This window comes from Sylvia atricapilla, chromosome 10, assembly GCF_009819655.1.
Source record: "Sylvia atricapilla isolate bSylAtr1 chromosome 10, bSylAtr1.pri, whole genome shotgun sequence".
Taxonomy (NCBI): domain Eukaryota; kingdom Metazoa; phylum Chordata; class Aves; order Passeriformes; family Sylviidae; genus Sylvia; species Sylvia atricapilla.
The window spans coordinates 17,117,665-17,143,753 of record NC_089149.1 but is presented as its reverse complement, the minus strand read 5'-3'; the positions used below and the strand labels follow the sequence as shown (position 1 = coordinate 17,143,753).

General features: G+C 48.9%; 2 protein-coding genes across 2 annotated transcripts; both read right to left on the bottom strand.

Moving 5' to 3' along the window:
* Positions 1 to 3,570: 3,570 nt before the first annotated feature.
* SRPRB (SRP receptor subunit beta) lies at positions 3,571 to 8,571 on the bottom strand. Its single transcript, XM_066326151.1, has 7 exons — positions 8,445 to 8,571; positions 8,217 to 8,311; positions 7,309 to 7,386; positions 6,082 to 6,164; positions 5,453 to 5,589; positions 4,568 to 4,622; positions 3,571 to 3,886 (listed from the first exon to the last, which is right to left on the bottom strand). Exons 1-7 carry the CDS (start codon positions 8,548 to 8,550, stop codon positions 3,670 to 3,672), a joined length of 771 nt encoding a protein of 256 aa, XP_066182248.1. The 5' UTR covers positions 8,551 to 8,571; the 3' UTR covers positions 3,571 to 3,669.
* A 3,862-nt stretch (positions 8,572 to 12,433) lies between these two features.
* Positions 12,434 to 25,157, bottom strand: TF (transferrin). Its single transcript, XM_066326148.1, has 17 exons — positions 25,005 to 25,157; positions 22,764 to 22,927; positions 22,477 to 22,585; positions 21,110 to 21,301; positions 20,779 to 20,914; positions 20,449 to 20,504; positions 19,246 to 19,415; positions 18,944 to 19,130; positions 17,821 to 17,975; positions 17,615 to 17,708; positions 16,942 to 16,971; positions 16,129 to 16,287; positions 14,797 to 14,941; positions 14,268 to 14,332; positions 13,972 to 14,156; positions 13,075 to 13,261; positions 12,434 to 12,665 (listed from the first exon to the last, which is right to left on the bottom strand). Exons 1-17 carry the CDS (start codon positions 25,045 to 25,047, stop codon positions 12,628 to 12,630), a joined length of 2,115 nt encoding a protein of 704 aa, XP_066182245.1. The 5' UTR covers positions 25,048 to 25,157; the 3' UTR covers positions 12,434 to 12,627.
* Between the last annotated feature and the right edge of the window lie 932 nt (positions 25,158 to 26,089).

The window sequence follows — 26,089 nt, the reverse complement described above, 5'->3', positions numbered from 1 at the left end:
GACCTGAGGTTCTCATCCCTGATAGGTTCATTGACACAGATCACTTCTAGTATTTGGTTGCTGGAGCTGGTGCCTCAGAGGGACCACGAACAAAGAAATGCCTGGCAATTAAGAAGTTTCATTCCCCCTCCCTCACACCACGGTCCTGAGCAAGAGCCATATCAGAGTCTGGGGTCCTTCTCACCCTTCCCTGCATTGCTTTCTTGGTTGTTTCACACCCCTCAGGTGGGTTTTGGTGGACTCTGTTAATCCACACTGTGATGGGGTTGTTACAGTACATAGACCTATTTTTTTTTTACCTATTATTAATGATCTTTACTATTGTTATTGATCAGATTGTCAGCTCCAGGTTTCCTTCTGATCCATCTCTGCCTGACACAGCACAGGCTTAGGGTTCACATCAAGTTCAACCCATGGCCTAACAAGTCCAGTTACTTATGTCAAGCACTGAGCTACTTAAAAATCCTGCAATTCTTTCAATGCAGTGGGCTTTGGGCAGAGTGCAATTGGGTTTAGGGCTTGCTTTCAGGGCGCTTATGGGTTGAATATATTCAGCCCCTGCTGTCCTCACCCCATGGCTTTTCCCTGTGCTCTTGGCCCTGCTGCACCCACGTTCTTAGAGGGAGTTGAAGAAAAGGAGAGGACAGGAGGGGACCTGCCCTGGATTTGCTCTGGATCACCAAAGCCTTCATGAAAAAGAGCTCTCTCTCCATGTTATCCCTATTCCTGTTCTACCTCCACCCTGTAGATTTTTTCCCTGAACACCCACATGGACCTTCCTTAAGTTTCTCCACTTCTTTGGCCAAGCCCCAAGAGGTGCTGTCCTTTCAGCAGGACAAGCCCCATGAGGGGCCAGTCACAAAGCGCACAAGGTGGCCCAAATGCGGCAAACAGAAGCTCCTGGCCCCAAAGGCACCAGGGTGGTGGCTTTTTGCAGAGGAAAGGTCACAGCTGGAACACCTGCTTTGGGGAGCTTTGGAAACCATCCCTAGGGATGCTGATGTCCAGGCATTGCTGTTTTTGCTTTTCTTTGCCTTTCTGAAATCTCTCCTCCCCTTTCAGGTTTTCTGCTATCCCAGTTATCACTCTGCTTGTCATTCTCCTCCAAAAACATCAGCCTTGTTCCAGGGGAACAATTTGGAGTACAAACCATAGGAAAAAAAACACTGACCTGAAGAGCTTTAGCATAGTGAGGGCCTCAGTCCCTGGAGATGTGTGAACACAGCAGGTTCCTGACTCAGGGTCAGGCAGCTGGAGCAAAAAGGGGCTGAGTTTACCACATCCCACTGTCCTGCCAAAGTCATCCCAACACAGCCCTGCTGAGCTGCAGCCTCAGGAGCAGCACGTCCAGCCAGCAGAGCCACGGGCTGGGAACAAGGTCAGAAGAGCAAAGAACAAAGCACAGAGCTGACTAGGGAATAAAGAAAAACAAGAAAACAACACTCAGAGTTTCCAGTTCTGCTCCTTGCCTTCAGCCACGGGGGAAAACCAGCCCTGAATATTTAAAAAATCATGGAGTGTAGCCCAAAAAACTCTTAGAGTTCTGCTCTGTGCTCCAGCATGAGCAGCTCCAGGCACAGCCCCAGCTCAGCCATGGCCGTGCAGCCACTCCCCAGTCTGGGACAGCTGAGGCATCTCATCTCCATCCAGCAAAGCCACAGGGTACCAAAGCCACCTCCAGGGCAGAGCAGTGCTGCTCTGTCACCATAGTCACCACAGCTGGCTGGAGCTTTCCTGTGCACATCACCACTGTGCTTTCCAATCACGATTTGTTGGCATTTTTTGCCGTGTGATTATCAATCTCTCAAGTAGTAGGACCACACAGTAAATACAAAACCAAAAAAACCCACCAACCCTGAAGCTGTCTGTGTGCAGAAAACAATGTCTTTTGACAACACAGACCTGGCCACAGAGCAGGAAGGTGATCCCTAAAACTGTGCTGAGCAAGAGCAGAGCCCCATCCATGGGAACAGCCAAGGCAAACACACAGACTGAAGCAAGACTTGAGTACAAACATTTAAGCAAAAAAGAATTTACTTAAGGAATGCTTTTTGAAAGAGTAACTTAAAACCCACCATGGCCTCATGGTACCTTCCCCCCTTAAGCTGAGGCTGGTGCTTGGCCTCTGCATCTTTGCAAGAACAATCACTCAAAGAAACAGCATTTTTTGGCCCCAAATCACTTCAGCATTATGGATTTGAGGCAGGCAGCCCAAGACCTCCAGCTAAAGGAGTTCAAAGCACGGCAAACATGTTCCAACAGGACTCTGCCTGCAGGAAACAGAAGAATCTACCATGTTTGGTAAATACAACCCTCCCCACCTCCGGTACGGATGGTTCCTGAGGCTGGAAATGCCAAGATCAGCTTCATTACAAGCAAAGGGCTTTGCTGAAGGCTGTTCCTGCTCTTCCCAACACTTGGCAAATGCTACAGGGAGGCAGGAAATGCCCCAGAGAAGGAAAAGAACACAACAGATGAGCTGAGTCGTGAAGGAGGCATCAAACCACAGGGGAGAGGGGGCTATAAACTACAAAAAGGGCCTGCCAGGAGCCAGTCACCCCCTCAACCCTAAAACAACAGGGGAAGTCACAAACAAAGGGAAAATGTCACTGCACTAGGACTCTGCAATGTGCAGTGAGACACAAACTGGGAAAATCTCTCATTTCTTTCCCCTCTTCCTTGAGCATCTCTGCCAGGAGGAGGAAGCACACCCACGTGCTGGCAGCTCCTTGACTTTCTCTCTCACTTTTGCCACAAGTGCTGACTAATTAATTACAAACAAAGCAAGAGCTTCCTGCAGCCACTGGAGCAGGAGGCAGCAGGAGACTGCACAGCAAATGCCCGGCACAACAGGTCCCAGAGGAAGGCATGGATCTGAAACTGTGCCCATCTCAGAGTTTCATGCCATGACTCCCTATAGCTCTGCCACTCTTAGGATTGTTTGTTCCTGGCTGTGTGAGGAGAGCTTTGAAGGAGAAACAGAGAAGGAGAAACAAAGCTTTCAGAACATAGCCCTCAGCTAAAAAAAAACTCCCAGGAGCTGATGAGGAGAAGAATAGAGGGCGCAGAGCTGGGCCCAGGGAGTAAAGCAGGGCAAGCAGTATGGTTTGGGCATTTCACACTTCTCCGGCCCCACAAAAACAGGGCTCCAGCAGTTTGGAACAATGGGAAGGCAGATACAAAGAGGAAATCAGCTTTTTACACTCTCTCAATGCCTGTCCAACTTAGGGAGCTTGTGCAGTGCTCCCCAACAGCCCCAGCCATAAGGTGGTCAGTGGCTCTTGAGAGGCAACAGGGGTTTAAACCATGGCAGGAAACGACAGGCACACTCCAGGCTTTGAAACTCACCTGCCAGCGCATTACTTCCCAATTTGCTTGGCAGCTACCAAATGAAAAGCCTAAAGATTAAGGAAAAAGAAAAGCCCAGAGGTTCAGCAGCCCAGAGGAGGGCAAGGGAAGAGGGGAGAAGATAACAACATTGCAGCATGAATGGACAGTCGGAGGAAATCACAGCAGCAATTGTCACATCACTCCCAAGCCCACGACCAGCAGAGGAAAACACCACAGTGCTGACTTGCAGCTGAAGTTCCTTCTTTTTACATCAAGATGAGATTTGAGTGCTTCACACCATCTTTGTCCCGTCAGCCCCCCAGCCCTGTCCATCTCTGTTCAGGCCACCTTCACCAGCCACTTCTCGAGGCCCTCCAAGTCAGCCTCTCCCTCCTCTCCCTTGCTGCCTCGAGCACTGCACTCGACAAACTCCACCTTCATGGGCAGCTGGGAGAAGTCAAAGTCCTTGCCCTTCTTCCCCAGCAGGGCAGGGCCCCCTGCAGCTGAGCCATCCAGGCTGGTGGGGGCTGCAGAGCGTGTCACCCGCAGGGTATTGCTGCAAGGAGAGAAGGGAAAGGGTCAGGAACTGAGCACCAGGGAATATCACCTGCACCATGGTTCTAGGATGATCCAGCTCTGCCAGCAGCATGCCACCTACAGCAAGGACACAAGGGCAGAGTCTCAACAGAGTAGGAGGGCACACAAGGAGAGGTGTTCAAACAGGTTTGGATTTGTAATAAAGGACAGCAGAAGTCAGATGATGATGATGATGTCCTTATCCCAATTTGCCCACAGTAAACACTGGAATAACGGTGCCTAACAGGGCACAGTAACTACCTAGAAATCCAACACCTACACACAGGTAGTTGGCAAATGCTCAACGTCAGAACAAGCAATCCTTATTTTCCTGGAGAACGTGAGTATGTGGCAACTAACTCCTCAGCTAAAAACCAGAATGTTGGGTGTTCAGCCTGGAAGAGCCACAGCACAAACACCCCTGCTGCCGTCTACTGGCCAAAGGGATTATAGATCCAGAGAATCATTTAGCTTGGAAAAGACCTCTAAGACCATGGAGCCCCACTGTAAACCCAGAATTGCCAAGCCCCAGACTGAACAGACTGTTCCCAGCTCCACAGAGAACTCAGACACGGCTCCAGGGAGCTCACTGAGCAATGAGGCAAGAGAGAAAGGGCAAGAGGAAAAGGTCAGAGGGATTGAGATCCCATTCCATACTTACAGCTCTTTCTCCAGCTGTTGCTGGATGAGTTTTGCTGATTTTGCCATTGTGACATCTAGAAAGAAAAGATCATGACATCAGCTCTTTGGTTGTCTGTCAGAATTCAAAACCTGTTTCCTCTCCCTAAAGTAAGGCCAGGTCACACTGTGCAGTCACTGGAGTTACCAGGACAAAGACAGCTGTGCCTGCAGTAGGATGAGGGATGCTGGAGCTTTGGAATTGCAGGCATGAATGGGAACAACCGAACAGTCTGATACAATGCAGGGAATTAGCTTCTTCTTGCTGGGCAGAAGATACTTCAGAGGATGGGGTTGATGCATCGGCACTCCCTCCTGTCCTGCACCTTCCACTGTGGGATGCAGACCCATGAAGGCCTCAGGCAGCTCCTGAGTTAGTGCAGGAAGTAACTACAAAACCCAAATCTGATACTGCCCCAAAACATTCAGCTGCTACAGAGGGACCCACACTTTCACTGCAGAATTTGTAGTGGTCTGAAAATCAACTCTTTTCCTATAGGTGGGTGTAGAGAAAACATTGAACCCTGGCAGCTGAAAAACTCGTTTTAACTTTGAAGCTGTCGAGTGTGTAGGGATAGTTCATTATGCTCCAGCTGATCCTACTTCCTGCTGCCTGAAGACTGAGGAACAGCTCTGCACAAAAGCAGAAACAAAAAAAAAACAAAAGCCACCTGCTTTACTTACACCCACCCAAAGAGCTGCAGCTCTCCCAAGTGGTGTTCCAAACCCTCCTGCTGAGCAGTGAAAGTTTAAACCTAAATTCCAGCCTTCCTTTTGCTGAAATCCCAACTCCAAAGCTGAGCAGCTGTGGCAGGAAGCCCTGGCCTGCAGGACTGGCCAGGCCCAGCCCGAGGGCAGCCCAGGGTACCTTGCTTGTTGCAGGCGATGAGCAGCGCAGGCGCATTCCTGAGCACGGTGCTGTCCACCAGCACCTGGTACAGGAATTCTGCCACATCCTTCACCTCCCTCTGGAAGGCCACACTGTCCACCACGAACACAATGGCTCTGAGAAGAGGGAAGGACAAGTGTTGGGGATGAAGTTCTGCAGTCACCTTCTCCTACAAGCACTCTAGCCTGGGCTGGGATTTGCACACCTGCTCTCACCCAGCCCAAGCAGAGGTTCATTCACAGCATGTGCTGGCTGAAATACACCCCATGGCCAGCTGCAGCAGGAATTCTTCCCCTGTCTGCCCCAGGATGTCCCACATCCCCTATATCTCTCTGCTGCAGAGGCTGTGCCTCCTGCTGCACTACAAGCCCAGGGAAGTAGGAAATTCATGGTGCAATTTTTGGGATTGTCCTGGGTCAGGAGCTGGACTTGATGATCCTCGTGGGTCTCTTCCCACTCAGGATATTCTATGAAGGCAAAGCAAAAATTAACCAGAACCACCCCACAGCAGATCTCTGATTCTTGGGGCACCACCATCCCAGCTCACAGCACTCCCAGCACCATCATTTAGTTTATCCCCTTCCAAAGGATCATCCCCTCCACATTACCTGGCTGCAGCCTTAAATCTCTCCAAGAACTGCAGCCTCAGACTCTCATGGCCTGGAAGGTCGATCAAGGTCACACTGGTGCTCTGGAACACAGGCAAGAAGAAGTTAACAACACCTGATCCAAGGGTTCCTGTGATCACAGACTGGGGAAAACCAGCCTGACCCTGGATTTGTGTCCTGAAGGCACAACACAACCTCACCTGCTCCGACACAAAATATAAACCTGCAGCCTCAATTTTTCACACATACCAAAGTCTCCCCTAAATACACCAAACCTTGCTGGGAATAACACAGAAATGCTCTTTTTAACTGAAAGCTGCAAAGGTTTCTCCTCCCAGGGAAGGAAACAGCCAAAGGCAGGACATGGGAGAGAACCAACAGCCGAGCACGGCCACATCACTGCTCTGCAGTCCTTTCTGCCCACTGCTCTTGGATTTTATTGCAAACCTTGGCTATGATTAAAAAAAAAGATCAAAAAAGCAGCAATCTGCCTTGCAGTGTCACCCCTTCCAAATACTTGTCTGCTCAACTAAAGAGACACAAAATAGGAAAAAGAAAAAAAAAAAAGTCAAAAATTGTGCATGGCCTTTTACCAAGCTTGTAACCTTATTATAACTGTTAATAATGACTGAGAAGATGAAGCCACAAAACCACCCTCTACTTTCACAATTCACCAGCAGTTAAAGTGCTGACAGCATTCTGCTCTCCCTGCCACATGTGCATCCAGCACAAGAAAGAGATTTCCAGAATGAAAGAATTGCCAAAAGCTGAAAATAATCGGGTCTGTGGCAGCCCAGGACCTGAAAATAACAAAATCCTTTCTGAGACCATATAAAGTGCAGCTGGAGCCTCTGCTTAAACCTGATAAAGCTTTTAATTTCAGGTTTTCTTGGAGGAAACAGAAATTACTACTGAGGAAATAAAGCAACACAACAGAACAATGAAACCCCCAAATCTCCCTCCTGCTCCAACCCACAGGTGTGGCTTTCAGTCAGAAAGGTTTCACTGTTTTACAAGCAAAGGAAAAAGAACCTGTGGAGCCCCAGCAGGCTCTAACACATCCCAGTATTTCCTGACTTTCACGGCATGGAAAAATCCTGTCCTGCACTCAGACCAAACCGGGGCCTGAGCAGTACAAAAAACTGACAGGTTTAGCACAGGGAGCAGGAAAAGGATGCAGGCAGAGGCAGAGGCAGAGCAGAGTCAGAGCTGGTGCTGTGCACTCACCTTGTCCTGGCTGACCCTGTACACAGCAGAGCTGTCAGTGATGGAGGTCTGGGTGTCTCGGTACCGCCCCGACAGCAGCTGGGGGAACAGGCAGAGCTTCAGAACAAACAGCCTCAGAGGCTCCACACGCTCAAAGCAGCACCTTCAATCTGCTCACAAACTGAAATGGTCACACAGCGGCAATGGGCATTGGAGATCTGAGCTCAGGTTCCTGCAGAAACCTACTGCTGGGGTTGCTTTCCCCAGTTAATTAAAAATGGTCATTAGGAAAATAAGTGTGTATTTATATCATGAGTCTCCAAGAAGAGAGTGTGCCTGCAAATCCTTCCGAGTTTTCCAGCTGGAGCCACTGTAAGCATGGCTGTGCCCCTTTCATTTTCAGACTTGGCAGTAACAGAATATCCACGGTTGGAAGGGACCCAACACGATCATCAACCCAACTCCTGGCCCTGCACGGACATTCCAACAATCCCACTCAGTGCCTGAGAGAATTGTCTAAAGGCTCCCGGAGCTGTGGCAGCCTTGGGGCTGTACTCATACCCTAGGAAGCCTGTTCAGTGCCTCACCACTCTCTGGAGAACAATCTTTCCCTGATATCCAACCTAAACCTCTGCTGGCACAGCTCCAGCCGTTCTCTCGGGCGCCGTCCCTGGTCCTGGAGAGTACAGACTGGAGCTGCCCCTGGGGAGGAGCTGCAGACTGCGGTGAGGTCAAGTATCCCTAAGCCTTTTACTATGACAAATTCAAAACGCAATTTCTTTTGACACTCCGTGGTAGACAAAACTCGGTCTCCATCCCTCCTTATATCTATAAACCTCAACTTTCAAGCTTCATTCCAAGATTAAAACCGAACTAAGGGAAACTCCTTCACCTCCGTATAAGAGGCCCCCGAGCCGCTTCCCGCTCACCCGCGCGAAAAGCAGCGTCTTCCCCGCGTCGCAGAGGCCCAGCAACAGCACGGCCTTGCGGCTGCTCCTCCTGCCCTGCACGAACCGCCAGATCACTGCGGGAGAGAGGAGCATGAGGACGAGAAGGGGACACCGGAGCCCGCGGCTGACGGCACCGGCGCCCCCTCAGCGAGCGCTGGATGCCAGCAGGCCGCGGGGTGGGGGGAAAGGGAGTGTCCCGCAACTCACGGAAGGTGATGGCGACGGCGATGAGCGCGACGAGCACGGAGAGCACGGCTGGGCCGTGCAGCTCCCGCCGCAGCGCCTCCAGGTGAGGCTCCAGCCCGCCCGCCATGTCCCGCACTCGTGGCCACGCTCCACTTCCGCTTCCGGCCCCGCGGCACGTCGGGAACGGCGGCGCGCGGGGCCTGATGGGAGCTGTAGTTCTTCCGTGAGGAGCTGCGGCGGCAGGGACACGGTTCGGAAGCCTGGGGAAACGTGGAATGGTTCAGGCTGGAAAAGCTCCCTAATCCCAGCGCTTCCGAAGCCACCACTTAGCTATGTGCCGAAGTGTCACATACTTAGGGCTTTTAAATCCCAGCCAGATACACCAGTGCTGGACAGCTCTTTCTGGAAAGAAATTTTACCGATGTGCTACACGAACGCACCCTGGCACAACGTGACGCTGGTTCCGCTTCTCCTGTTCTCTGGAGCAGAGCCCGACCACCCCCCGGCTGTCCCCTCCTGTCACGGGTGTTAAAAAGCAGACCAGCTCCCTTGAGAAAGCTTTTATTGATGACAGCGTGGGCTGGGGACTCGAGGAGCGGGCACACACCACAGCTGCTCCATGGACAGTGGAAAGGACGAGATCAGCTCCGTCCCATTGCCAGTCTGGGCCTCCCGTCCTCGCGAAAATCCTCAAAACATTCCCTGCTCGTGGTCTAGGGATGTCTGTCAGGTCGAGTCTTGTTGAAGTTATGGTGACAAAGTAAGACCCAGCTCTCATTGGTGTGAAGTTCCTTACAGTTCTGCAGGACAAAAGCAGTTATTCTCAGTTCCCAGTCTTATTCTGGCTCTTTGTCATCGAGTCCTGACTTGTACTGGAGACTCTTAATTTGCACATTGTCTCAAGCGCACGTCCTTATGGGAGTAGTGGAAGTGATACACGACCAGAAAGGATAAATAGGTACAGTACAAACAGTAATTAAACTTTACTAAGGAACATTAACAATTTTACCAGAAGAATCTATTGACTTTAAAAATGCTTAACAATAAAGCGGTATCTTGGGACTTTATTTTCAACAAAGGAGCTGTGCAGAGCCAGAAGGTTCCCCCTGATCCTCCTTTTCTCCAGGCAGAGCCCCTTTCCCAGCTCCCTCAGCTGCTCCTGGTGCTCCAGCCCCTTCCCCAGCTCCGTTCCCATCTCTAGACAACACGCTCCAGCCCCTCAATGATTCTTGTCATGAGGGCCCAGAGCTGTCCCCAGGGCTGGAGGTGCCTCACAGGTCCCAGCACAGAGGGACACTCCCTACCCTGGGCCTGCTGGACACACCATGGCTGGGACAGCCCAGGGGCCATTGGCCTCTTGCCCACCTGGGCTCGTGTCCAGCCGCAGTCACCAGGACCCCCAGGGCCTTTCCCAGCTCTCCAGCCACTCTGTCCCACACTTTGAACATTCCATGGGGCTATTTTGTCCCAGGAAGATCAGGAGGTTACTAGCAGGCATCAGGAAGCAGAGCCAGGCTTCCCAGTGTGCTGCAGGGTGAGGAGTAACACGAATACACTGAAATGATACAGGTTCCAAGTGGATAAGAGTGGGGTTCTGTAGCTTTGTTTGGAGCAGGAGACCTGTGTGCTTTCTGTGCTCTCCAGGAGCAAAAAAGGCTCTGTAGTGCCATGCCTCCATCTGGCTGCCTGTGTTAAAAATGCATATTATATAGTTGTGCTTTTCGGAACTATTAACATGATTACTATATGTATAATTACACTGTATTATATTTTATGAATAAGAGTTTAGAAGGGTAATGAATGTGCATTTTCTGATTATACCAGAGGGTTAAGACTGGGTGGGGTTGTTGGTTTTGGGGTTTTTTTGGGTTTTTTTCCTCTTCTTTGTAGCATCTAAACCACCAAGCCAGAAGTTATGGGAGGGGGGGTAACCTTGTGACCCTTCATAAAAAACTGTTAACTTTCTGGGTTTTTATCCAAATGAAAAGAACCAGAAAACATCAGAAGAAAATCTACACCCATGTAACCAGATTGAGTGGAGCCACCCACAAAATAAATCTGTCAGATGAGATGATCGGGAATACTTAAAACTGATCAAAAGAAGAATGTTTGATTAACATCTATTGAATATTCAACACAGTGCTCCTTAAAGATAGAAGTCCTAAAACGATGAGGTGGGCTATGGGTGGACCTTGTGCCAAGCCCCCTCAGCCAAGAGGCTTCACTTATTCTGTCTCCTAATTTGTATGTTTTCTTAATTTTTTTTTAAACTTATAATTTTTTTTTAAAGAGTGGAACTCGTTTTTCACACCTGCAACAGGGAGAACACTGCACACAGATCAGCTGGCCTCAGTGGGGGGGTTCTGTGCTTTCTGGCTGTGGAGAGCACAGGAAAAACACCGGGCTCCTGCTCCAAGCAAAGCCACAGAACCACCCACCAGATCTGCCTGCAGCTTTCTTCTGGTTCTGGAGCTGCCAGAGGCACAAACAGTGCTCCACAGCCTTCTCTGCTTGTGGAGAGCACAGAAAGCACACAGGTGTCCTGCTACAACCAAAGCTAAAGAACCCCAAAACAAGGCCATCAGATCTGCATGCCACATTCTCCCTGTCCCAGGGCTAGTAAACACACGAGAGGTGCTACACAGGCTTCTCTGCTTGTGGAGACTACAGAAAGCGCACAAGAGTCTGGTTCCAAGAAAAGCCACAGAACCCCCCTCACCGAGGCCACCAGATCTGCCTGCAGCGTTCTCTCTGTTCCATGGATTCTTTTCCTTTGTGGGCCGCCTGGAGCAGGACGGCCTTCCTAGGGAAGTTGTGGGGTTGCCATCATTGGAGGTCAAGCCTTGAACACCCTGGTTGATCCATTTCATTGAGTAGAAAATGGTACTGGAGACTGTCAGAGGTTCCTTCCATTTTGAGTGATCCTCTAGTGAGCTTCCTTTTATCCATGCCTTCTGCTTATGGGACAAGGGCTTACACCAGATATGAAATACATATGGTAGCTTTTTGAGGGGGAAGTTATCTAACTGTAGCCATACTGAGTTGCAGAAACAGCCTGTTAGAGGCTCCAATTCTCTTTCTTTGCTAGTTTTGAAGAATGGGTTAGAAAAATACCTGTTGAATGTATTCACCCTATATAAATTGAGAGACTACATTTTATCCTCTCCTGTCACACGCTGCATTTCTGCCATCCAGGGGGATTTTCAGCCAGGCTGGTGGACATCTAACCACACTTACCATATGCATCCAAAAAATCATCAAAATGTTCATTCCCTCTAAGCCAGGAGCTTTGTGTTCTCAGCATCTCCTCCATGCCTGCCTTGACAGCAGGATTGGGACACCCTGGATAAGTCCAGGCTGTTCCTCTGGAGCAGAGACCTTCAGCAGCCCTTTTTGTCTCACCTTTTTATTTTCACTGTGGCTCAGAATCAGGCAAAACAAACTGCATTTTTTTTAATCAGGTCAGCAGCACAAAATCAGACAGATTACCAAAATAACTACATTTCTGAGCAAATCCTAGATTTTTCCAGAAAGGAAGACTAGGCCTGGACTCTCCCCATCAATGCATGTATGTGCTCAATAAGTCCTGTCAGGTGGAAGGGACTCAAACCCAGCCAACTGAGATCTGAGACACAGCAGTTTCTGTTCACACCTCCCATCTTACTCTCACTGTATTATTTTGGTTTGGAGTGGTTTTTATTCCTTCTTCAGCCTTCAGCTTCCCTGACACAAACGCTCTCCCTCTTGTGTCCCAACCACACTGGGGAATCCTCACCTGCCAAGGAGACAATGGGATAATCTGGGCAAAGCACAGAGAGTAAAAAGTATCTGTTAATTAGGCTTAAGGGTATTTTCAATCCATTTTGCTTTGGCACATGGTGCAAGAAATTTCTCTAAGGGGCAGCAGTAAGTGACAACAGCCATGCTGTAGCTGTCACTGCCCTAAGGTGAGAGGCACTGAGGAAGGGATGGGCTTAGTGATCACTTGGAAAAAAATCTCAGAACACCCGTTTAGATTTGAGATTTTATTTTTTTGCTGTTCTGGCAGCAGAGAATTGTAAAGTCTCAAAAAGCTACTTTCAGAGTGATGAGGAGGGGCAGGGATAGTGGTGAAGGCAGACGGCCCTCCGCGTGTCAGTGTTCGTGCTGAGGGCACGAGAGGAGTCATGGCTTGAGGTTTTCTCCCTCACTTTGAGGATCCTTCCTACTTGTCCTCGAGGAAGGTGCACACCTGGAGAAGATCTGGAAACGGAAAGGACAGGGAGAAGTTCAGATCCTGCTTTTAAACACTCCTATCCCACCAGCACACACCCAGCCATGCCAACAATGCCACACCATGGAAAATCCACAGTGTGCCACAAAAAAACCAGCTTTAACCACAGATCCCACACTGATGGGTTGGGGGGGGGGGTGTCTCTGTGCAGTTTCTCAAAGTCCATATTTTCCAAAGGTGAGGGAAAGGCCTTTATTCACATTGCTGCCAGAGCAGCAGATTTTAATTCTGTTCTCATTTCCCTCAAGGAACTTTGAGAAAAGAATATTGGCATCTTCTTCCTTTAAAGGCATTGAATGGACAGTTCCAGAAGAAACTGCTCATGCCTGCAAGGTAAGAACTGCAATTCAGGACTTCCTCTGAGGCTGTTTCAGTTACCTGATGGATTGCAGGTGTTGAGGCTGGCAAGTGAAGCATAGTATTTATCTCCAAGGAATTCCTTGTATGACATTCCATCACGGAGTTTGATCAGGCACTTTGTCCGGTCTTTAAACAGAAGATCCTTGGATTCGTATGCAAACATATTGAAATCTTTATTCCTGGTTCCTTTTGCTCCAAACAGCCTCTGAAATAAAAGTACAAAGAGGAGAGAAGTAGAAAGTTGGCCTACTTCTTCCTGGTTCTTTACCAACTGCCTGGGGAACCCCAAGCCAGGCTCCAGAATTTTAGGATTGAGCCCTCCATCTGTATGCTTAGAGGAGGGACTTCTCACAGGTAGGCACATTTTTTCCCCAATCTTAACATGTCCCTGTGTGCAGAGATGCTGCCAGCAGGTCCTGTAACTTTAACCATGAGTAGAAGCAAAAGGCCCCAAGCACCTCTCACCAGACCCTGATGGTGGAGCTGGTATTAATGTTTGCAGGGAGAAACAGAGATGGTTTAGCCTAGTTCTGGTCAGCCCAGTAGCTGTAGGACTGTGTGTGTGCTGGGAGGCTGCTGTTGGGGCTGAGCCTGACCCAGCTGTGGCACAGACCAGGCACCACAAAGGAATTTCTGAAACAGCCCAGCAAGAGCAGAGGCCAGAAAGGAGGTGATAAATTCATGTCACAAAAGTATAGTGTGACGGCAGCAGCAGCTGCAATCCCACTGCTGCCTAAAGGTGTGTTTGCTAAGGTGGCAGAGGAGAAAGAGCACTTGGGAAGGGATGGAGGAAGGGGGAGGCCAAGGGACAAGGCTGTCACCCCACAGCAGTGAGGTAGAAGTTTCCACGTTATGCTGACTTGGGGAAAATCAGAGCAACCCCACAATATTTCTTCTGCTCTCAGCACTACAAACCTCTTGGTTCTCCAGCATCTCACGGACTTGTTGTGCTTTCTCAGGACGTGTCATCACAGCGTGGGTAGGGACTTTGGCCAGGTTGCATCTCCTGTAGTCCATGACATTTGCCCGCTGCCCGTCAGTGCACAGCAGCTCAAATTGGTCCATTTTCAGATCTTTGGCCCAGCTTTCTGTATTTTTGCCTTTAAAGAGAAGAGGTTTGTAGATTCAGAGATCTTGTGTAGCAGGAGAACATCAGCCTCAACACCACCTAAGCAATCATGCAGATGGGGAAGGCAGCCCTGACCACGTACCGTCAGTGTTCTCCTCAACGATGGAATGCTTGATAAAGGCCACATCCCCCTCCTCGACCAGACACCTGGGAAGTAGAAAAAGAGTCCAGTGATGTAAATGCTTGAATCCTGTGCTTTTCCCACAGATTTGATTTAGACTTGAGTCTTACTCTGTACAATTAATCTCCAAGGACATCCAGGTCTAAGAGTCCTGCCATGATTTTTTTAGATATATCTGAAACACAGTCTTTACACTCTTTATTTACGTTAAAAGAGGAGCACTTCTGACATTGTGCCTCTCTGGGTTTGCCTGGAGGCACCAGAACCTGAGCTTTACAGAATGGGGATATTTTACATCCATTTTCAGAAAGCAAAGGACAAGCATGTGGCACATGTATAGTATTACAGAGATACGTACTTTCAGTGGTGTAATGGAGAAAAAGAGCAGGTCAGCAAATTAGTGTCGACATGAGGCTGTACTTCCCCTGTGCCCTCCCCTCTGTGAGCAGCCCCAGGACCCTGAGGCAGCCTGGGTGTCCCCAGCACGTACCGTAAAGCTCCGGTGTACCCGTAGTACTGCTCGTGGCTGCTGGCCACACACTTCTCTGGAGGGACCCCCCCTGAGCCCTTGCACAGCTGGCAGAGACGGGAGGTGGGAGGAGACCCAGGAGCACAGCCCTGGCTGAAGTATTCATCTGGAGACAGAAATTAGGAGAAATTCACTTTTTTCCCTGGCCTGAGAAGTTAGGTTTTATTTTAATAACACATTCTCACCCTGAGTTTGTGTTAGGACTCACTAGGGAGGGGTAAACAGGCTGCAAGAAGGAGCATGACTTAGTGGGCAGGAAATCACATGCATCCAGCTTTGACCATGGAACTTGGGTCCTGTCATCATTGGTAATTGTTGTTGTTGCCTAGAGAATCTGTGGCTGTCACTGGATCCCTGGAAGTGTATGAGGCCAGGTTGGACAGGGCTTGGAGCACCCTGGTCTAGTGCAAGGTGTCCCTGCCAGTGGCAGGGGGTGGAAAGGGATGGGCTTTAAGGTCCTTTCCAATCCAAACCCTTCCATGATTCTCTGATTCTGTGATTTTGTGATTCCATGATGAAGCAGGGCCTAAGGCTCAAGTGCAATAGACACTAGCTTGGCATAAAAGAGGAATGTTTTCCCTGCAAACCATTCCCAGCGCACACAGAGCCAGCCCAAGCCTCCACAACCTTTATGGGTCAGCAGAGGTGCATTTGACAGCAGTGTTAGAGCTTTTGGGGTAGAAGAGGCAGTGGGAAAGGAAGGCAGGAGGATAGAGAAGCCAAGAATAAAACTTACTAACGCTAATATTGTCATGTGGTTAGAGATTTCCTTTTAATATTTATATGCTTATTTTGTCTTGGTTGATAACAATGATAACGTTTCCACACTATTTTTGTTGGACCATAACTCTCAGTGAATTCTCAGGCAGTCAGATCAGATCCTTCAAGTTTTTCAAAGATCAGCTTCTGTCTCCTGTTCTCAGTCCTTCCCCTCCCTTTGAGTTTCATCCTTTATCCCCACTCCACAACCTGCACAAGTACCAGGCCCATTTGGGGCAGCCCATACTCCCTTTTTGGGAATACCTCTTGGGCTGTTGCAAAAGGAAGGGGAGACATGTGAAAAGAAAGCAAAGACCCCCAAAGCAGCTGATGTGCCATATCTTACTGAAGAAGACACCAAAAGACTAAAATTTTGCTCAGTGAAACCTTAAATAACAGAGTCTTCTCCATTTCCTCCCTCCAAGAGGGAATCTTTGAGGCACAAGAAATTTTGAAAACCTGACAAAGGATGGTAAAACATTTTTTTGTGAGGAGATTTTCAGCTCAAAGAAATGGATTCCAAACTGGACTCACCGAAGTTGCAGTTCCCTGTCCTGTTGTGGATCAAGCCCATTGGGATGTTCCAGCCAGCAGTTCTCCCCACGGCGGTGTGGCATGACTTCTTACCCTGCAGGTTGTTCCAGCTGATATCCTTGTCAGACTTCTTCACAACAGCCACAGCAAAGTAGGTTGCTTTCAGAAGAAAAAAGAGAGAAGAATTGAAGCCTGACCCAAGGATCCCACTGTGATCCCTTAAGAGAGAGCACTGGCTTCACTTGGGAGAGGGCACCTACAAACAGCACAGAGTTACTTTGTGCTTATAAATACTTTGCCAGGCAGCAAACATGGCAGAGTTTGTAGATGTGATGCATCTACTTCCACCAGACTCCTGGGAAATTCTTATATCTGGCATTTCCCTGCCCTCCAAAGCTCTGAGGTATATGAGAAGGCTATGAGAAGGCAAGACACATGTGAGGATTTCATAGCCACCCCTGATTTCTTATTCTCTCCTTAGCAAAGGACAAAACCCTTTCCTCCTCTACCCCTTTCCATTTCTAGAAAACAATTTCCTAATGCTGCAGCCTAGACCCTCTTTTTCTATTCACAGGCCTGCCACTGTTATGATATGACCACACCAATCTGTGACAATACCAAATGCTTCACCTTGATCTTATTGCAGCCCCTAATTTTCCCTCTAACTGCTAAACCTATCTCCCAAAATTCTAATGTCTACACTGGACACTCTTTGGGTGGAGACTGGCTATTTATTCTCCACTCATGACTCATATCTACTTTCTACTTATATCCCTCTGGACTGTTTTCTGTCCCTTTGTTATCAGTAATTACCTGGTTCTTCCTGTGATTCGCAGTGATTATCTGTGGGAGGGGAGAAGAAAAAGATGTTGGGTTAAAGACATCTCAAATCCAAAAGAATTGAGCTCACTAATTTCTGGAGAAACTCTCTTGTAGGAGTGACCATTTCAAGTAACACGTTGTGCATCAGCAAAACTAAGCACAGCCTCTTGCTGCTCCTCTGAGCTAAAACAAGCAGTTTTACCAAGGCTGGTGCTAAAGGACCAGAGCATCCTAATTAAAACAAACAAGAGCTCCTGGCTATCCATGCCTGCTCTGCCAGGGCTTTTCATGGAAAGATGAGGCATGTAATGGTGAGCAGAGTTGCCTCAGAGTGTGTTAGGTGGGATATCAGGAACAGCCTCCTCCCCCAGAGTCTGGTCAGGCACTGCTTAGGCTCCCCAGGGAATGGGCACAGCACCAGGGCTGCCAGAGCTCCAGGAGCCTTTGGACAGTTCTCTCAGGCACAGGCTGGGATTGTTGGGGTGTCTGTGCAGGCCTATGAGTTGGACTGATGATCCTGGTGAGTCCCTTCCAACCCAGGGATATTCTGTGATTTCTGCAGGATGCAGCACTGCAGCTGCTTTGTAAGATTCCAGAATAAAACCAGCGCTTTGGAACCAGCCCATTCTCCACCATCAGGACCCTGAGACAGAGCTGTGCTTACCCTCATAGCTCTCTGCTATCACTGGCACCAAGCCACACATGCCAGCAGTGTAGACAAAGCCTCCATCTAAGCTGATGGCATCTGCTTCACCTTTCTGCAAAGGAAAGGTGCAGAAATGAAATGCTGACAGTGCTTTCCAGAGCTCAGATGGTAAAAGAAGCACCTGAGAAGTTCACGGTGAGAAGAAAAAGGGAAAAAAGCTGTACCATGATCTTCGTGATGCATTCCTTGGTGTCCTCTGCCACAACACACTCCACATCCCCATTGCTCATCACACTCCACACGTCACACTTCTTCTTCTCATCCCTGCCAATTGCGCACCACTGGACCTTGCTGCCTCTGCGGCTGGGAGTCAGGCGGTCTGCAAAGGCAGCACAGGGAAAACAGGGATGAGCCACGTCCTGGGGACAAGGGACTTGGCCACCAACCACCTGTACACACCAGCCTGCTGCTGCTCAGGGCAAGGAGTTCTTGTTAATTAAGCCCTGGCAAGAATAGAAAAGGTGATTCTTGAGCTGAAGTAGGCTCAAAAATCAGTTTATAGGTCAGAAAGGTGAACTGCTGCATAACACAAGCCATTCAGGCAGATTTCTTTTAACTAAAACATCACAACTATTAAACACCCCTCTGATAACTTGGAATTGCTGCCTATATTATGAGTCCCACATTTCTGCACTCCTCACAGCCCAGACAGCCACGAAACTAAGACCTGACTGAGCTTGAAAATTACAACCCAGTTACGTTTCTTTAAAACAGCTCTGGAATTATCTGGTTTGGCGCTATGTGAAGTCCATTCACCCCCTTCCATAAACACCACTTAACAGAAATTTCACTTAACAGAAGTGGCGTACTTTAAATTGTATTGAATAAATTCTAAGTGGGTTTTAGAGATCATTTGTGAGGTGTTTGACTCTCAGAAAGCTATCAGAAAATGCTTGATGAGTCTAGATGGAAATCAAGGACATTGTTTCCCTCAAGTGTCTGAACCTGGTGTCCTGAGATGTTCCTTCTTTTTACATCCCAGAAACGGCTTCTCTAAGCAGCACTTTTGACCATGTCCAATCTCTACCACCAGCTGAATAACTAGTGTGGAGTTTGTGTAGATTTTCCATATTTGTCAGCGTGGTGATTTGGGTTTGGATAAAACAAATTCCTTTGTCGATGTAAGTGAATTTTGTGAGGGTTCTGTGATTTCACAGGAAATATTCTGCAGATGATACAGTCTGTGTCTAAGAACATCATGTTCCTTTTGCCTGGCTGTATTTGCCAATGCCAACCCTTCCACACAGCCCATGCTGACATGACATTGGTGTTTGATGTCCTGCCTACCTTTCTGGAGGCTCTGGACAGCACTGTAATACTCAAAGCCCAGGTAGAGCTGAGCATCCATCAGTGATGGGATTTGCTTCAGCTGTACTGCAGAGTCTTTGAAAAGCAAGTCTTTGAGGGCTGGGTCCTTCTTGCCAGGTGGCCCAAAGAGGTGGAAGTTGTTGGTTGTGCCCACGCCAAATTTTTCCTGCCACCAAGGGAAAAATAATCAGCAAATAACCACACTCTTGGAAAGCTGGAGAAAGTAATCAAAACCAGAGGACAGGGGATGTTAGAGGAAGGAAAGGAGAGCTTGGTGATACCTGTGCTTTGGAGAGGAAGTTCCAGATGTCACTGACTTTGCTGTCGTCTCGAGCCACAACAGCGTGAGCAGGAACCCTGGCCCAGTGGCAGGCCTTGTAGTTGTCCACGGGCTGGCGGGTGCCATCCAGACACAGGAGCTCATACTCATCTTTCTCAGCTGGAGCATTTTCTAAAGGAAGAGAGGAATCACAAGTTGCATCACCATGAAAATAGACAGAAAGGCCAGTATGGGAAGCTTTGTAATTTATTTATTTCTGCTGAAGCTCCGGAGGGAATCCTTTGCAGAAGATGGGTTGCAAGGCACCTCCCTTGCAAAATGGGGTTGTCTTGGGTATATGAAAACAATGCCTTTGGAAGAGAGATCACCTTGGCCTCTGCTGTAGCTAACCCAACAGTACAAAGATTTATGCACAAAGGGATACAAATAGGTTTACAAATTCCATACAGATGGATTGAGCAGGTCAGAAGCTGTACATGGTCTGTGAAGGCCAGTAGGTGACTAAAGTCAAGGCTGAAGACAAGGCCCAGGACTGAGATCACAAGGTTACAGGACAATTCAAGTGTGAAGGGACTTTTGAAGATCCCTGGTCAATGCAGGACAGAGCAGGATATTCCAGGTAGATCTTGAAACCTTTCAAGGATGGAGAGTGCACAGCTGTCAAGGACAACCTGCCCCAGTACCTCACTGTCCTCAAGGGGAAAAAAATTCCACCTGGTATCCAGTTGCCAGGCTGACCGAGACCATCCCACAGAGCACCTCCTTGCAAGACAGTTATCCCTGTCCCATGACCACCTTGGTGAGCCTCCACTGAGCTCACTGCAGGTCCTGGGTGTGCCAGGCCAGCCTTGGCCTCCATAGAGTTAGTGAACTCTTGATGTGGGCTGAATTCCCTCCAAAATCCCTTCCAGAGGGATAGGTGACCTCTCAATTGCTCACATTACAGCTGGCTCTGAGATATGGCACCAAGCAGGTTTTCCAACTACAAAGAAGAACCTCAGAGAAGAAAAGATGGATCCACCATAATCCCATTTCTCAATAACAGGGATGTGTCAGTTCACAATGTGCAAAACTTTTTTCAAGAGGTGAAAGTATTTGGGCCTGGAGAGGAATGAAAGCTGCACAGTGTAGACAAATTGCAGGATGGCGAGGCAGAGAGAGGTGGGACCAGAAAGAGGAGAAATGAGGGATCTTGCAGGTGTACCTTGAACAGTTGTGTGTTTCACAAAAGCCACTTCTCCTTTCCCATCTTTCAGACATCTACAGGTGGGAGGAACAGAAGAGAAGTTAGGAAAAAAAGACATTGTGACTCCCTATCTCCCATTTCAACAAATTTTTTTTGGCATAAACTGCAGCCATAAAGCAATGGTCTTCCCCCAAAAAATTATGCTGGAAAGGAGGAAATTGTAATGGCAGAGAAGTACTTCAGTCTCCTCAGGACCCCTGATTCCAACACAGCCCTTCTTGGTATAAGAAAAACTTGCATGTTTCAGGGCTAGAATGTTTCCCCAAAGGAAAAATAACTCTCACTCACTGAAAAGCTCCAGAATATCCAGAATAAGGTCCTGTGCGGGACATTTTGGTCTTGGCATCCCCCTTGCACTGACGGTACAATTTGGGTTCAGTGGTGGCACCAGGAACACAGCTGGCAGAGAAGAAATTTGCCACAGCTATGGAGGAGAAGGAAGCAATAGTTGGTCAAAAATTCACTTTTAGGAGGGCTGGGAAGGGAGGGGATCCACAAGAAGTGTCATTGCCCTACGAGCTACCTCCGGAGCCCCACAGAAGATTGGGCAACACCTCTTTCACTGTGACACCAGCCCTGGCTTAACTCCCACTGCCAACTTCACCATGCCCCAGCTCACCTTGCTCGATGGAGCCCGAGTCTTTGCCATCCCACTCAATGTCCCCACGGTGGGTGAGAATCCCAATGGGAATGTTCCAGCCAGCCGACCTGCCCAGCCCTGTGTGGCAGGAGGTCTTGCCCCGCAGCTCATCTATGGAGAAGCCTGTTCCTTTCTTCACAACGGCCACGGCGTAGTAGCTGGTAGTGGAGCCTGCAGTGCAGGGAAAAGGAATAAAACAATGAGGAAAGAGGACTTAGGAGCATTTCAAATCCTGCTGAACCCCCAGTTTCAGGGAACAAAGTGCTGCACTTGCAAACAATCAGCAAATTTCGTTGAACACTTGTGGTTTTCTCATTTTCTTGGGGGTGAGCTAATACTCCCCATATTGAACTAATGCACATTTCAATTTACAGTAAGTGACCTGAAAATGCTATCACTTTCAAGGTGCCATAGTTTTGTAAGCAGCTTCAATAAATCCTTTTGCAAATCTCCACTGGCAAGTCTCTTCTCAAATGCCATTGCCCACGGACACCTTGTGGGACTGGTTCTCCATATTTAGTCTTTAGAATTTTACCCACTCTGTCACATGCTATATATGGATACAGTGACTGAGTTTTGGGGGTGGTAGAGACCTCAGCTTTTAAGGTATAAGATCTTTTTCTTAGCTACTATGCTGGCAATGATTTTGTCGTGTTGCTTTGATCCTGAATATTGCATACAAACGGGCTGAACTCCAGGGAAGAGGTCAAAAAAGATTGAGAGCTTTGGATGTGAAATAGCATCTGTTTGGCTCCCAGGAAAAAGATGGGAGAGATGAAGGATGGTACAATGGGTGAATAGGGATGGAGCCATGGATCTCACTCCTATCAGAAGGGATTGTTGAAGAACCCTTTTTATGCTTCTCCTTTTTTCCTGGGGATTGCCTGCATTTCTTGCCTCAGTGATCTCAGCTGGGTTTCCCTCTCAACCACTAGTAATGCTGTTGTCTCTCCAAATATTTTTTTTTCTGTTTTGATGACTGCAGAGAAAATCACAGAACTTAATCTGTGCCTCCATGTTTTACCCACAGAGTTCAAGGCCACTGAAAGCAGATCTCTGGGACCTGCACAATTTTTATGCCATGTTTCAGGAGGACCATGATTTCTGCTTATGGGATCAGAGATCTTCACTGCAGCAAATGACAAGGAATGGGACTCTGCATCCTGTGACCATGGGTGATGATTCTGAACTGCTCCCCCCACACCTTCCCCTCTGGGAGCTGGAAACCAGGGGCAATATCTTGGACCCCAAACCCAAATATATGGGAACTCTGCATGGAAAGGATGGCCTTTTCACCCTTAGTTTGTTACCACCACTTGTCTTAAAAATATTGCATAGAAATGTACCTTCACTGTGTTCATAGACCTCAGCAGCGATGGGCTTCAGCTTGTAGGGAGCAAGGCCTGCCTCAAAAATTTGACCCCCATCCAAGCTAATGGCATCTGCTTCATTATTCTAAACAACAAAGAGATTTCATCAATTAACAAAGAGCAGGAAAAGCGCTTCCCAGAGTCTCTCCTGGATCCTTGTGTACAACAGGGATCACAGGTAATGAGTGACTGAAAGGAAACTCTATCTCCAAGTGTAACAGGCTGCTGAAACACCCCAGCAGGGGAATTTACTGCCCACTCACCGAAATGGCTTTTATGCAGTCGAGGTATGATGCTTTCTGCAGGCAACTGAAAGCAAAGTTCTCCTGTTGCATGTGGTCCCTCAGGCTACTGCATTTTTTCTCTTCTGCTGAGGATATTGTGCACCACCTGACACTTGGCTTTTGGGGAGCAGCAAAACACAGAGCTGTAGAAAGAACCAGAAAGGAATAGTCTCAGAGAGGTAGAAAGGCATTGATTGGAGAGAAACAGCATTTCTGTGAGCACAAGGTCACTGCTTTCCTGTGAGCACAAGGTCACTGCTTTCCTGTGCTCATGGCCTTGGGTGATGGCCACACGCAGGATCTCCCAAGCTGTGCAGGAAGGTCCTTTCTTTCTTTCTTGCCTGCCATGTGCACCATCAGGAACATCTGGGACAATCATTCCTGTCTCTGGACTATTGTGATTCAAGCAGCCTGGACTCACAGCAACGTCTATAGGATTAGGAGAACAATTCCACACATTTCAATAGAAATCAAGCTCAAGCCATTGCAAAAACAGAGAGGAAAGTTGGAGCACTGAAGCACTGCCTGTGCCAATAACCCCGAAAGGAGAAGAGCTCTGACCTGGCCAGGCTGTGTGCAATGCACTGCCACTCTCACCTCCTTGGCAGCTGAATGATCTGATATATTGAACTGTCTCTATGTCTCACCTGCTCCACTGCACCCCATGAGAGGTGCCATAGTCCTTCCATGAGCCCCCCAACCAGTAAAGGCAGCTGAATGGCTGCTCTGGGGGACCAGAACAAAGCAAAAGCCACAGGTGGATGTAGATTCATGTCTCCTCCAGAAACCTGAACCCAGAAATGCAGTTCAAGGATGTCGCCAGCCTGTGCTGACACTTCACATTCACTTTGCCCCTTCCTGGCAGGGCTGTGCAGACCAAGAGACCACTTGCACTCCTCTCTCCTTCCAAACCATCAATAGCACATTTCATCCAAACATCTCCAGATTAACCTGTGTCGTTTCCATTTTTTCTGTCATCTCAGAAATAACCTCTCTTGATTTCTGAGCCTCCCAGTGGAGGTGCTGAATTTGACCACAGGGAGAATATTTAGCCTCAATTCCTATGGCCACCACCCCTTTTTTTCATACAGTTTTTGAGTTCATCATACATTTTTCAAGTCTTGGCTGCACAAAGCCATGGTCACCTTAACTTAATGATGGCAAGCGTCCTGTCTTGGGCAGGTGGGGACCTCCTGAGGGCGTCAACCCAGCTGCACTGGTGACGCTGGGAAGGTCATGGCAGCCTGAGTGCCCTGGCCACTGTCACAGATCTTTTGAGTGACCTCTTGTCTCTTTCTGTGCAGGAGAGGAAGAGGAGGAACCATTAAAAAAAAATCTTTGCATCCTAATATTCATCAGAGGTGCTGAAGGACTTCCTGATGCCAGAAGCACAGGGAGCTCTTCTTACCAGAGGACATTAATCACCACCACAATTCGTGGGGGATCAGAAGAGACCTGCTGCCTGCTCCAGGAGGGAGATCCCTCTTTTCCTGTCCAGGCATCAGTCCCCAGGCCGGGTGAAGCCAGCAGTCTCCTTGCCATTGCTACCTGCCCATTGCCTGCCAGAGCTGTGAGCAGAGAAAGAATCCAAGCAGAGCCAGCCTTTCAGCAGCACAAATTTGGCAAAAAATAGGAAGGAGCCTGAGAAAAGTGCAGCAGCAGCAGGACAGAGCAGCGCAGGAGCAGAGTGGGAAGCGCACCACATCTTTAATTATTTAAGCCCTATTTTATTGTCATTGAACTCAGGTTTAACCAAACACATGTACAAGCTTGGCAGGCAGGTCTAGCAATAATTTTTTCCCCCTAGCTGAGCCCGCGCCCCTCTCCTAGCACATCAGTTGGCCGGAGGATGATCTGTCCCTTCACCCCGTGACAGCAGGAGTGCGGAGCCTCTCCCAAGCCTTCTCCTCCGTGGCGGTGGGAGCGGAGCATCCCTCCTCCTTTCAGGGTGGGCATCGGCAGTTTGGGGAGCTGCAACCCTCCCTCCACTCCATGGGCTGGCCAAAGCTGTCGTCAGTAACACACAAAACAGTAACACCGTCCTCTTTGACAGATCCACGGCTGCCAAAGTCAGCACCGCTTCATGTCCCGGCTTTTCCTTAACAGCTGCCTGGGTCTGGCATATGCCGCTGCTCCAAAACAGCCTTGCCTGGGGGCAAGCCTGGGTCCACGGAGGTTTTGACTTCCTTCCCCCAGATGCTGCTTCCAGCACAGACTTACCCACTATCCCGAAGGACAGCACAGTGAAGAGGGCGAGTTTCATGCTTGAGCAGGGGGGTCGGGTGCCGAGGGAAGGGTGCAGCAGCCTTGGTCACAGACCGTCCCCTCCAAGTCTGTGATGGTTCTGGAACCGCTTGCTGCCCCTTTTATAGAGGAACAGCCTTGGCTGTGTTTGCAGAAGCGATGACCTAACACTGTTTGTCCTTCCTTGTTTCTCAATAGCTCCTAAATCGCCCCCCTTCCCTGGATCAGCCCCTTTTTTAGGAAGCCTTTCACTTTGGCACTGAACCCTTCCGCAGGCAGGAGTCAGAGCAGAGCACAGCGCTTTGCATTTTACAAAGGGCTTCAGATGGAAAATTCCCAAGTTGTGACATTTGAATTCTCCTACGGGCTGAAACGCCGCAGGAGGGGCGATTTTCTTTGTGCTGCCCACCCCCTGCCTTGCCCAGAACTAATCTCAGAGAGTCCTGCTGGATCCAGAGCCGAGTTTTGTGTGTTTGCCAGTAAGTGCAGCTGAGGTGCCCGTCGCCCTTTGGCTCGCCGCCCCGAGTGCCTGCCCGCTCCCTTGCGTGCTCCTGGCAATGGCAGCGGGGTTGAAAGGCAGTAAATGATTGTTACACATGATCTGGCAAAAAAAAAAAAGCCAACAGCAGTGACCAAACAGCTTCATAAGTGCCCTGCAGACAGAAGGAAGCATCACGTTGTACCTTCGGTACATTTTCTGTATAAACCTGGGAAGAAATGCTGAGATCAGCAGTCAGCCTCCCACTGCCTCCGCAAACCTTCTCCATCCGATTGTGTCACTCCTGCCCTGTCCCCCTGCGGCCAGTGGGGCATGGCTTGGTTTATGAAGGGCACCCTCTGTGATGCTGTCCCAGCCTTCATGTCTCCATCTTTGCTGCAAGTGCAGGACCAGCTTCAGTCTTTGGCACATGCACACAAACTGAGAATTCCCTGGAGAACTGAGAATTCCCTGGAGCACATCACCAAGCCCTTGAGCCCAAACAGCATCCCAACACCACTGCTAAGGCTGGTCCACACACCATGTCCTCCCCACAGAAGCTACAGGCTTGCTGTTGGAAGCC